Source organism: Hyla sarda, chromosome 3, assembly GCF_029499605.1.
Source record: "Hyla sarda isolate aHylSar1 chromosome 3, aHylSar1.hap1, whole genome shotgun sequence".
In the NCBI taxonomy this organism is placed as follows: Eukaryota; Metazoa; Chordata; class Amphibia; order Anura; family Hylidae; genus Hyla; species Hyla sarda.
In genome coordinates, this window is record NC_079191.1 from 241,490,545 (window position 1) to 241,503,965 (window position 13,421).

Sequence of the window (13,421 nt, forward strand, 5' to 3'; positions counted from 1 at the left end):
AGGATCGCAGATGTACGCCATTACGGGTGGGTCCCTGGCTGCGATCAGCAGCCGGGACCTGCCGCGCATGATCCGGGCATCGCTCAGATGCTCGCGGTTATGCTTAGGACGTAAATGTATGTCCTGGTGCGTTAAGTACCACCTCACCAGGACGTACATTTACATTTACGTACATTTACGTCGTTAAGGGGTTAAGGCCAAAATAGGCTTGGTCCTTAAAGGGGTACTCCGGCGCTAAGACATCTTATCCCCTATCCAAAGGATAGGGGATAAGATGCCTGATCGCGGGGGTCCCTCCGCTGGGGATAAGATGCCTGATCACGGGTGTCACGCCCCCTCCCATAGGCTTGCATTGAGGGGGTGGAGTGTGACGACACATGGGGGCGGAGCCGTGACCTCACAATACTCCGGCCCCGTGATCGGCAGTCATCAGACCCGGAGCGCTTTCCACTGAAATCCAGCTAGAATGAACAATCGGAGGGAGTCTCAGCACTGAGACATGTCTTTGGGACAAGTCAAAAGTTAAAGGGGTATTCCAGGTAAAAACTTTTTTTTATATATCAACTGGCTCCGGAAAGTTAAACAGATTTGTAAATTACTTCTATTAAAAAATCATAATCCTTCCAATAGATATTAGCTTCTGAAGTTGAGTTGCTGTTTTCTGTCTAACTGCTTTCTGATGACTCATGTCCCGGGAGCTGTCCAGCTCCTATGGGGATATTTTGCCATCATGCACAGCTCCCGGGACGTGACATCATCATTGAGCAGTTAAACAGAAAACTTCAGAAGCTAATAACTATTGGAAGGATTAAAGGAGTACTCCGGTGCACACTTTTTTCATGTTATCCCGTCCGGGCTGCAAAATAAAAGAAAACACACTTTATCTTACCTGCCAACGAGCCCCCGGAGCTCCGGTACAGGTGTTCGGTCCCCGGGCTGTATTCTTCTTACTTCGTGTTAGCCCGGCACGTCACACGGAGCTTCAGCCTATCACTGGCCGCAGCGATGTCCCGCCTCGGCAAGCTCCGTGTGACGTGCCGGGCTAACCGGAAGTAAGAAGAATACAGCCCGGGGACCGAACACCTGTACCGGAGCTCCGGGGGCTCGTTGGCAGGTAAGATAAAGTGTGTTTTCTTTTATTTTGCAGCCCGGACAGGATAACATGAAAAGTGTGCACCGGAGTACTCCTTTAAGATTTTTTTATAGAATTTACAAATCTGTTTAACTTTCCGGAGCCAGTTGATATATAAAAAAAAGTTTTTGCCTGGAATACTCCTTTAATTTGAATGACAGTAATGCTTTAAGGGAAGAAAAGCTGGGAATACTTTTTACTTTCTTGCGCACTTTCATGCATCAGTGCTCCTTTAAGACTAAAAAAAATAATGCGATAATTCCATAAGCATAAGAAGAAACAAGCCAAAATGTAAGATCTGTTTTATTTCCCTACCTGATATTAAGATACTGATTTTATCTACCGTAAGTATGATGTCACATTCTCCAAGATTTTTTTTAATTCTGGGGAGAGGAATAATAACAAAATAATGATGTAAAATGTTCATATTTAATTACTAAATTAATAAAGTTAAACAGTTTTTCATGAAAAAATGTAAAGAAATGATAATAGGAAATTAGTTAAGACTTTATATTGATAACATGATGTAAAAACCAAATGGAAAGGACAATTGCTCATCAAACAGAATTAATGTAAGAATGATACAAAGAAATACAGTTTTTGTGCATTCCCCATGAAATGTATAGTGCATAGTAATTCCATTGGAGAACGTCTCAAGACAAGTAGAAATAAGTTTTGTTATCAGCATTGAAAAGACCCATTTTACATTGGTAAATAATACATAGAAAAAGATGAACAATCTGCTCACATACTCCTGGGTGGTCTAAGGTTGGCAAAGGTTACATGGCTGTGTATTGCAAGTGAAAAATAGAGAGAGATTAAGGGGGAGATTTATCATTGCTTTTAGAGCATTTTTTTCGTCTATGTTTTGGCGCAGTTCAGGCGCAAGCAGCATATTTAGTGACTTTTATGCGTCTTTTATATAGACAATTTCACTCTTTTTGCCTACCCGTAGAACTTTTTCTTTTTGACCATGCTGTGATCACGTATTTATTATTTGTGACTTTTGTCAAAAGTCGCTATTTTGTGCGCAGAGGTACTTTTTTAGGCTCAAAGCTACACCCCCTACCAGTAGGCGTGAGAATCACTTCTACCTTCCACAATTGAACCTTTAACCTCTTGTGGACGACAGCGTCCCACTCCCCTTCTATGACACGTGCTCAGGAGCTGAGGTCATAGCTGGGTGGTCCTGGCGGCTATCTGCCACCAGGACCCATCTCTAAGCCGGACATCGCCGCAATCAAATTTGATTGTAGCGTCTAAAATGCAAGTAAAAATGTCCGGCAGCTCTGTGAAAGTAAGTAAAAACACCTAACCTGCCAAATTCAGGACCCGAGAAAGTGTCTACTTCCCTCCCTCACAAGTGTCTGGAAAAAGTGTATGTGGTAGAGCTTTTCCCACCACAGCAGAGCTGCGCAAAATTCATCATCCTGCTGCACCTTCTTGATAAATAAGATGCACGCTAGTCAAACCCACCACCCAAATAAACATGGGAAAATAGCTCTACCGTAGACATTCTTTGATAAATCTGGCCCTAAATGTTTATCAAAAATGAAAAAAATAAAACTTAGTAGGTAGCTATTGTGACATGGATTTTTAATAAGCCACATTCATACCATTCTGATGAATGTAGAATATAGACAATACGCGCATTAGTCATTTAGCTGGCATCTTTGTGCCGCTGCTGTGTCACCATGAACCACTGTCATCTATTAAGAAACTTTACAGCATGTCAACAAGGTATCGGCTTATTCAGCTCATAACATAACTTAGATCATTGTCAGTCGTGAAATACAAGTGAATGCTAAAACTGCGCCATTCTGGGATCACGTCAGTCTTTGTTCAGAAACCTGTGAAATATTTCTTCTAGATTGGCGTTAATGTTTCTGGTCTAAACTGGACCCTTCCCCCCCACACTTTTTTTTGTCAGTGTGTATGGATGCATGTATGTATGTACAAGATGTACTGCATGGTGGTACGTATGTACAGCTTGCATTATTTATAGGTACATGTACAAAAAGCAAAACAATTTAATCTACATATTAAATAAAAACATTAAAGAAGTTTATGAGGGCACTTTGTATAGTAATACTTGTGTAGACTCAAATGGAAACGGGTTAAAAATGCATGGATTCTGCTTTTAAAAAAAATCTCTAACATTGGGAATTGGCACAGAGTTAATATTTACAATGAACGAGGTTTTGCAGTTTACATAACATCAATACAATGCATCATCAAAGTCTTTGCTTGAGAAGTTTTATATATTTTTTCCTTTCCCCCGTTGTTTTACTGTTTTCAAAAGAGAACATTCAGATTATTATAAGTGGCCATGGAAAAAAGTTTTCTTTAAGTTCTGAGCTTCACGCCTACGTGCGACCCACTCTGGAAGAAAGAGCTCCTTGTTAAAGGCAGTCATTAAACTGGAAGCAAATTCTAGGATTTTGACCTGGCAATGGCTTGGTGCAGGCAGAAATTTACAGGTTGTCTCCGGGTTGGTACTGGGGCTCAGTGGCAGTAAAGTAGTCTTCCAGGAAACCCTGTAGATATTCAAAAGTTGGGCGCTCCTCTGGATCTTTTTTCCAGCAGTTCAGCATAAGCTCATGCAGAGAATTGGGACAGTCTTGTGGACATGGCATCCTGTAGCCACGCTCCACTTGTTCCAAGACTTCTCGGTTATTCATACCTAGAGATAAAAAAAATTAGGTTGGTAATAAAATAAAATATTCAGTGACTAGATATTTGTATCTATATACTGGGTGATTGAAAAAGGATGATGCCAAATATTAGCCTTAGTATGTATTAACATGAAAAAACACACCATCTTCCCAAGTTTGATCTACAGTATACACTACAAATGTTCAAAGTGATTTCCATTGGGGACACAGCAGATGTCTAGGTGGTAGTCCAGTTCTGTTCAGACATATGCCAGCATATCCTCGTAAATGGTCTTCACTTTTTTTTAGTGATGCATAGTCTTAGGTTGTTGTTCAGATCCTGTGGTTGGGACGGTGAGTGTTAGCCACACAGAAAGAATGTAGCCCCACAGAAATAATAAATTATAAAAATAATAATAATAAATTATTTTGCGCTACAGATGTCCTTTAAAGGAAATCTTTCATCAGTGTCACTTGCACTAACCGAATGGTACAGACAGGTAGAGGACACTGATGACAAACATACTTACCTGGTCCAATTCTGTGCTCTAGTTCTCCTGCAATCTTGGAGAATGGGTGGAGCTTCCTGACATAATTGCTGCAGCTTCTCCGCTGGGTCCCGCTGCTAGCAAATAGCAGCGGTGATGTCAGAAAGCTCCGTCCATGCTCCAAGTCATCCCGGAATGAAAACAACAGAGGAAGATAGCAGGAGAACCATAGCACTGAATGGAACCAGGTAAGTATCGTTGTCATCAGTGTCACCTGCAGGTGACACTAATGACAGATTTCGTTTAAGGGTAACTATGCCAGTTTTGCTTTAAATTTTCAGTCACCTGTTCAATGCTTTTGTGGATTTCATTCGGAAATGCTTTGCTGTCTATGAGAATTTTCTGTGTGGACATTCCACTGAGTGAACGTAGCCTTACTTAGTGCTTCCCAATTAGCTGTTGTAAAATTGCTGGTGCCACCCTGGTTGGGAAACACTGCTCTAACAACAGTCTTTTACTTTTGTTCCATCAACTTGAATCATCCTGCACTTATAAATGCAATGACAAATGTTTACTTGTGCTATAGTAGAAACCTAGAAACACAGAGGATTGTGGGCAGAAAAAGACCATCTAGTCTGCCTTTATATTACTTTCTTTTTCATTTTAACCAGAGGACAGATAGATATATGTTTATAGTAGGTGTGTAATACATGTTTACTAGTGCTATAAATACAAGCATATACAAAATAAGTTAGAACAGTTAGAACATAGGATCACCTATACGTTTAGTGAATAAATATTTGCATACTTACCAGGATAGGGAACTCTTCCTTTTGTTACAAGTTCTGTCAGTAAAATACCAAATGACCACACGTCTGACTTGATTGTGAACCTTCCGTACAATGCTGCTTCAGGGGCTGTCCATTTTATGGGGAATTTTGCACCTGTGGGAAAAAAAGATCACATTCTTATATAATAATATATATGTGTGTATACATATACATACAGTGCCTTGCAAAAGTATTCACCTCCTGGACTTTTTTTTCCGTATTTTGGTACATTACAGCCTTAAGTTCAATGTTATGTTAATCTGAATTTTATGTGATGGATCAGAACACAATAGTCTAAGTTGGTGAAAATGAGAAAAATGTATAAATAAAACTAATGTTTAAAAATAGAAAACAGAAAATTGGCATGTGCGTATGTATTCTCCCTCTTTGTTAGGAAGCCCATAAAAAGCTCTGGTGCAACCAATTACCTTCAGAAGTCACATAATTGGTAACATGATGTCCACCTGTGTGGAGACTAAGTGTCACATGATCTGTCATTACATATACACACCTTTTTTGAAAGGCCCCAGAGGCTGCAACACCTACGCAAGAGGCACCAGTAACCAAACACTGCCATGAAGACCAAGGAACTCTCCAAACAAGGAAGGGACAATGGGGGAGATTTATTAAAACCTGTGCAAAGGAAAAGTTGCCCAGTTGCCCATAGCAACCAATCAGATCTCTTCTTTCCTTTTGCAGAGGCCTTGTCAAAAAGGAAAGAAGCAATCTGATTGGTTGCTTTGGGCAACTTTTCCTTTGCACAGGTTTTGATAAATCTCCCCCAATGTTGTTGAGAAGTACAAGTCAGGGTTAGGTTATAAAAAATATCCAAATCTTTGATGATCCCCAGGAGCACCATCAAATCTATCATAACCAAATGGAAAGAACATGGCACAACAGCAAACCTTCCAAGAGACGGCCGCCCACCAAAACTCACAGACGGGCAAGGAGGGCATTAAACAGAGAGGCAGGACAGAGATCTAAGGTAACCCTCGAGGAGCTGCAGAGTTCCACAGCAGAGACTGGAATATCTGTACATAGGACGACAATAAGCCGTACGCTCCATAGAGTTGAGCTTTATGGCACAGTGGCCAGAAGAAAGCCTTTACTTTCAGCTAAAAACAAAAAGGCACATTTTGAGTTTGCGAAAAGGCATGTGGGAGACTCCCAAAATGTATGGAGGAAGGTGCTCTGGTCTCATGAATCTAAAATTGAACTTTTCGACCATCAAAGAAAATGCTATATCTGGCACAAACCCAACACATCACATCAGCAGTGAAGACAGTTAGGAGCGGCGGGGAGAGGGAGAGCCGGAGGGATGAATATTCATAAGTGGGCGGCGCTGTGCACGGGCGGCGCTGACGTCACTGTGCCACTAGGCTCCTGAAAACCCTGCCAGTTACAGCCACATTTGCATATATAGAAAATTAAGATTGCGGGCGAACGGCCGGACGGATCTGGGCAAGGTAGGGATCAAATGAATCAGCGTCCCTTGCACTATCCGTCAGTACCTGTGGTTAGTGCGGGAGTGAACATGTGACAGTTTTCCTTTAAGGACTGAGCGTTTTTCAGGTTTTGCACTTTCGTTTTTTCCTCCTTACGTTTTAAAAATCATAACCCTTTCAATTTTGCACCTGAAGACCATATGATGGCTTATTTTTTGCTCCACCAATTCTACTTTGTAAGGACATCAGTCATTTTACCCAAAAATCTACGGCGAAACGGAAAAAAAAATTATTGTGCGACAAAATGGAAGAAAAAACACCATTTTGTAATTTTTGGGTGCTTCCGTTTCTACACAGTACATTTTTCGGTAAAAATGACACCTTCTCTTTATTAGGTAGGTCCATACGATTAAAATGATACCCTACTTATATAGGTTGGATATTGTCGTACTTCTGAAAAAAATCATAACTACATGCAGGAGAATTTATAAGTTTTGAATTTTCTGACCCCTATAACTTTTTTATTTTTCTGCATATGGGGCGGTATGAGGGCTAATTTTATTGTGCTGTGATCTGAAGTTTTTATCGGTACCATTTTCGTTTTGATCGGACTTTTTGATTGCTTTTATGATATAAAAAGTGACCAAAAATACGCTATTTTGGAATTTTTTTGCTTTTACGCCATTGACCATGCGGTTTAATTAACTATATATTTTTATAGTTCGGACATTTCTGCACGTGGCAATACCACATATGTTTATTTTTATTTACGCTGTTTTAAAAAAAAATGGGAACAGGGGGTGATTTTTATTAGGGGACGGGTTAAATTATCATTTTTTTCAACTTTTTTAATGCAGTGTTATAGCCCCTATAGGGGGCTATAACACTACACACACACTGATCTTTTACACTGATCATTGTTATCCCATAGGATAACATTGATCAGTGATTCTGCCACTTGCCTGCTCCTGCCTGGATCTCAGGCACGGAGCAGTCATTCAGTGCGTTGACGGCAAGGAGGCAGGTAGGGAACCCTCCTGATGCGTCCTAGCTGATCGGGACATCGCAGTTTCACTGCGATGGTCCCGATCATCTCCAACTGAGCAGCGGGGAGTGCTTTTTCTCAACTTAAGATGTGGCGATCAACTTTAAACTACACTTCTAAAGGGTTAATAGCGCGCGGCACCATGATCGGTGATGCACGCTTTTAGCAATGAGTCCTGGCTGTTGTTAGAGGCTGAGCCCAACCCGCAATGAAGCGGGGTCACAGCGTGACCCTGCGTTATAGAAAGGGAGCGGACTCAGGGCATACAGGTATGCCCTGGGTCCTTAACAGGTTAACCTGTTAACGACCATGGATGTATATACTCATCCAATGGCTGTTAAAGGGGTATGACCTGGGCTCGCGACTTGTCATACTGGCCGGCCCCCAGCTGATTCCTGTAGCTGGGGGCTGGTGTTAATAGCCGACATGCGGCAATCGCCGTGGCCGGCTATTAACCCTTTAGATTGCCGCTGTCAAAGCTGACAGCGGCGTCTAAAGGTGCCTGTAGACTATCCATGGTGGTTCAGTGGGGTGGATCGCCCCCCGCAGCACAATCGTGGGAGGGGGGGGGGGGGTCTCACAGTCCACTGTGGAGGTAGCCTGAGGGCCTACCTCTCCTTTCACGGCGGCTCCTGCGCTCTGAATGATAAAGCTTGGCAGGACCAGGCTTTATCAATTGAGTGCAGAGCACACAGATCAATGAGCTTTTATGAAACCACATTGATTTGTATGAGTAATCAAATGATTCCTCCTAAAATTCTCCTAAGGGGACTAAAAGTGTAAAAAAAAATAAAAAAAATAAAAAAAAGTTTTAAAACACACACATTAAGCCCTTCCTTATTAAAAGTTTAAATCACCCCCCTTTTCCCAAATTCCATATAATAAATATATAAACACAATAAAAATAAACATATGTGGTATTGCCGCGTGCGAAAATATCCGATCTATAAAAATATATCGTATATTAAACCACACGGTCACAGGCGTAAACACAAAAAAATTCCAAAGTCCAAAATAGCGTATTTTTGGTCACTTTTTATACCATTAAAAAAGGAATAAAAAGCGATCAAAAAGTCTGATCAAAACAAAAATGGTACTGATTAAAACTTCAGATCATGGCGCAAAAAATTAGCCCTCATACCACCCTGTACACAGAAAAATAAAAAAGATATAAGGGTCAAAAGAGGACAATTTTAAATGTATTAATTTTTGTGCATGCAGTCATTATTTTTTCCAAAAGAACAACAAAATCAAACCTATATAAGTAGGGTATAATTTTAATCATATGGACCTACAGAATAAAGATAAAGTGTAATTTATTTTTTTCTTAAATTTTGTCGCACAATGATTTTTTTTACCGTTTCGACGTAGATTTTTGGGTAAAATGACTGACGACATAACAAAGTAGAATTGGTGGTGCAAAAAATAAGCCCTCGTATGGATTTTTAGTGCAATATTGAAAAGGTTATGATTTTTAAAAGGTAAGGAGGAAAAAACGAAAGTGCAAAAACAGAAAAACGCTTGGTCCTTAAGGGGTTAAACAGATTTGTAAATTACTTCTATTAAAAAATCTTAATCCTTCTAGTACTTATCAACTGCTGTATACTACAGAGGAAGTTCTTTTCTTTTTTAATTTCTTTTCTGTCTGACCACAGTGCTCTCTGCTGACACATCTGTCCGTATCAGGAACTGTCCAGAGCAGGATAGGTTTGCTATGGGGATTTGCTTCTACTCTGGACAGTCCCTAAAATGGATAGAAGTGTCAGCAGAGAGCACCGTGGATAGACAGAAAAGAAATTCAAAAAGAAAAGAACTTCCTCTGGAACATACAGCAGCTGATAAGTACTGGAAAGATTAAGATTTTTAAATAGAAGTAATTTACAAATCTGGACAAAATGCAGACATGCCAGTGGCAAATGATGAATTCTTTATTCTGATCCCGTTAAAAACAGCAGGATACACGGGACAGCCATTAAAACAGCAACAGAAAGACAGCGTGGACGCGTTTCGGGTATAACCCTTCGTCTATGCACACCAACTCTCAGGTATAGCCAGGCATATATAGGGATTCGAAGGTGGAAGGGCGGAGTCCAAGGATACAATCCCAGAAATTAACCCCTACTCTCCAACCTCGAAGTAACCAGTATACAATGAAAACATTGATAATACTCTGACATATTAATACCTTAAGCGCATACATATAAGGTAATGGATAAAAATACACATTATCATGGTAAAACGGTGCTACATATGATCGAATAGAGTCGAAAAATTATAAGAAAAATATATATGCAGAGACATAGAACACTGTATAATATGGTCTGAGAACTAATCTGAATGGCCAAGCAAAACAAAAAACCTCTTAAACCAGAGATGTTCACATGTTAATAATGCAATATGAAATCAGTCCTAAGATTCAAACCATGCGGTTGTGTAGTATGCTTGTAAATCCAAAAGACTTCTCTGTTATGTAAAAGTCTGACACGGTCACCTCCACGTGTAGGTCTTCGAACCATTTCTATACCATAAAAAGTTAAAGACGATATGTCCCCACCATGAACATCACGAAAAGTATGGAGAGGCACCCGATATGTTCACAATGGACGAATTGTACTTCCTATGTAAGAGAACTGACAGGTGTCACAACGAATACTGTAGACAACATATGTGGACTGACAATTGATGAAAGTACGAATAGAAAAACTTCTACCAGTGCTTTGATCCATGACAACTTGAGTTTGATACGTATACTTGCAGACCACACATCTTGGGGAACCGCATTTGTGGAAACCCCTAATGTGGAGCCAAGTAGACTTTACCGTATTATCAGAGACAAAAGCACTAGGAGACAAAATGTTACCTAAAGTAGGAGCGCCGCGAGATGAAAACTTACAACCGCTGCGTGTGAATTTATCCAAAATTGGATCTTGCGAAAGTTTGGGTAAGTACTTCCTAACAATCTTAACTATTTCTTCATACTCAGCACTAAAAGTAGTGACAAACGTGATCTTACTTTCTTCAGATTTTTTATTTTTAACGTGACCAATAGGTCTTTTCTGTTCTTGTGATGCACCTTAGATAGTGCTCTGTTGATAAAGCGGGAAGAATATCCCCTGTGTATAAGGCGCTCAGTCACCACAGTCGATTCCCCCCCGAAAAAGCTCTGCAGGGGAGCAATTTCGTTTTGCACATATGAATTCACCCACTGGCACTGCAGAAATATTGTGTCTAGGATGACACAATTCTGCTCTTAAAAGGGAATTACCTGCACTTGGCTTGCGGTAAGTGGACGTCCAGACACAGGGGTCTCTGCATCCAACAAAATATCAAGAAAGGGAGTTTGATTTTTATTAAACAGATTAAATGGATTGTTATTAATGTAATCTACGAATTGTGTGGCCCTAGTTTTATCTGATGACCAAACAATGACCACGTCATCCACATATCTACCAAAATACACAATGGCCCACATTTATCATTGTCTTTAGACTGTTTTTTTGTGTCTAAAAAGGGGCAAAAAAAAGGAGCAAGCAGGGTTTTTTGCGCCTTTTTTGAGCCTTTTGGTTTACACATTTCTGCTGATTTTGAGTTGCAATCCACTGAGTTTGGCAATAGACATGATATGGAAGGGTTTTATCAACTACGCATTTTGTGAAAAGGAGCAAAAAAGGCGCAAAGCCACTGTAAAGTCTCAAAAATTCACCAGCCCAGGCTTGGTGTAGCTTTTTGGTGTATGTGAAGAGAGAAATTTCAGAAAATGTGACCTGCACAAAATTTATCAAATGCTCTTTGACCATTTAATAAATTTGGTGCTCCTACACATTACCAGCACACACAAAAAAGATGTAAAAAAATGTTTCACTTACACTACAATAATAAATGTGGGCCAATCTCCTTTTCGAAAGGATTATTATCACACAATATTTTATAAAGCTCCCACCAAAAAACAAAAATGTTGGCAATAGAAGGACATTGTGTATTTTGGTAGATATGTGGATGACATGGTCGTGGTTTGGTCATCAGATAAAACTAAGGCCACACAATTTGTAGATAACATTAATAACAATCCATTTAATCTGTGGTTTACTTTTTCATGGAATAAAAATCAAACTCACTTTCTTGATATTTTGTTGGTTGCAGAGACCCCCTGTGTCCGGAGGTCCACTAACCTCAAGCCAAGTGCAGGTAATTCCCTATCTATTGAGGATAAATATTCTGAAGAAAGTAAGATCACACTTGTCACTACTTTTAGTGCTAAGTACGATGAAATAGTTAAAGGAGAACTCCAGTACATAAAAATTGTCACCCATACTGCCGGCAGTAAAAACAATAAAGATGTACATACCTTCCTCCGCTCCCCCGGGGCCTTCGGTAACCGGCTCCGGTTTCCGCCGTGATCCACTTCCTGGTTGCCGGTGGTCGGAGGGTCTTACTGCGCTCAGCCAATCACCGGCCGCAGTGAAGTCCTGACTCGGCTGGCGATAGGCTGAGCGGCAGTGTGATGTTTTCGGCCCTGGCAGCAGGTGCCGGTGTAGTGAAGGATTTTGTGTCCTGAAGCGTTTTCACACTGCCGCTCAGCCTATCACCGGCCGAGTCTAACTTTGCTGCGGCTGGTGATTGGCTGAGCGCAGTATGATTCATCCGACCACCGGCAACCAGGAAGTGGATCACGGCGGAGACCGGAGCCGGTTACCGGAGGCCCCGGGGGAGTGGAGGAAGGTATGTGCATCTTTATTTTTTTTACTGCCGGCAGTATGGGCGACAATTTTTATATTCCGGAGTTCTCCTTTAAGATTGTTAGGAAGTACTTACCCATACTTTCGCAAGATCCAATTTTGGATAAATTCACACGCAGCGGTTGTAAGTTTTCATCTTGCGGCGCTCCTACTTTAGGTAACATTTTGTCTCCTAGTGCTTTTGTCTCTGATAATACGGTAAAGTCTACTTGGCTCCACATTAGGGGTTTCCACAAATGCGGTTCCCCAAGATGTGTGGTCTGCAAGTATACGTATCAAACTCAAGTTGTCATGGATCAAAGCCCTGGTAGAAGTTTTCCTATTCGTACTTTCATCAATTGTCAGTTCACATATGTTGTCTACAGTATTCGTTGTGGCACCTGTCAGTCCTCTTACATAGGAAGTACAATTCGTCCATTAAAGAAACGCATTCAAGTGCACATACGTGCGATAAAAAATCCACACCATGTGACCATATCGGGGGCCTCTCGGCACTTTTGGTATGTCTTTTTATGGTATAGAAATGGTTCAAAGACCTACACGTGGAGGTGACCATGTCAGACTTTTACATAACAGAGAAGTCTTTTGGATTTACAACTTGCATACTACACAACCGCATGGTTTGAATCTTAGGACTGATCTCATATTGCATTATTAACATGTGAACATTTCTGGTTTAAGAGGTTTTCTTGGTTTTTTGTTTTGCTTGGCCATTCAGATTAGTTCTCAGGCCATATTATACAGTGTTCTATGTCTCTGCATATATATTTTTCTTATAATTTTTCAAGTCTATTCGATCATATGTAGCAAAGTTTTACCATGATAATGTGTAGTTTTATCCATTACCTTATATGTATGCGCTTTAGGTATTAATATGTCAGAGTATTATCAATGTTTTCATTGTGTACAGGTTACTTTGAGGTTGGAGAGCAGGGGTTAATTTCTGGGATTGTATCCTAAGATTGTATCCTACCTGAAACGCGTCCACACTGTCTTTCTGTTGCTTTTTTAATGGCTGTCCCGCGTATCCTGCGGTTTTTATCGGGATCTGAATAAATAATTTTTACCACTGGCATGTCTGCATTTTGTCC

At 40.6% G+C, this 13,421-nt stretch overlaps 1 protein-coding gene across 2 annotated transcripts in view; it reads right to left on the reverse strand.

Annotated features, from left to right (window-relative positions):
- Positions 1 to 1,542: 1,542 nt before the first annotated feature.
- FYN (FYN proto-oncogene, Src family tyrosine kinase) overlaps positions 1,543 to 13,421 on the reverse strand; it is a 186,381-nt gene continuing 174,502 nt past the window's right edge. For both annotated transcript variants that reach the window (XM_056566341.1, XM_056566340.1), the window contains exons 13-14: positions 5,087 to 5,218; positions 1,543 to 3,815 (exon numbers count right to left, since the gene is read on the reverse strand). In XM_056566341.1, coding sequence (XP_056422316.1) covers positions 3,607 to 3,815; positions 5,087 to 5,218 — 341 coding nt within the window. In that variant the 3' untranslated portion in view covers positions 1,543 to 3,606. The remainder of the gene's footprint in view (positions 3,816 to 5,086; positions 5,219 to 13,421) is intronic.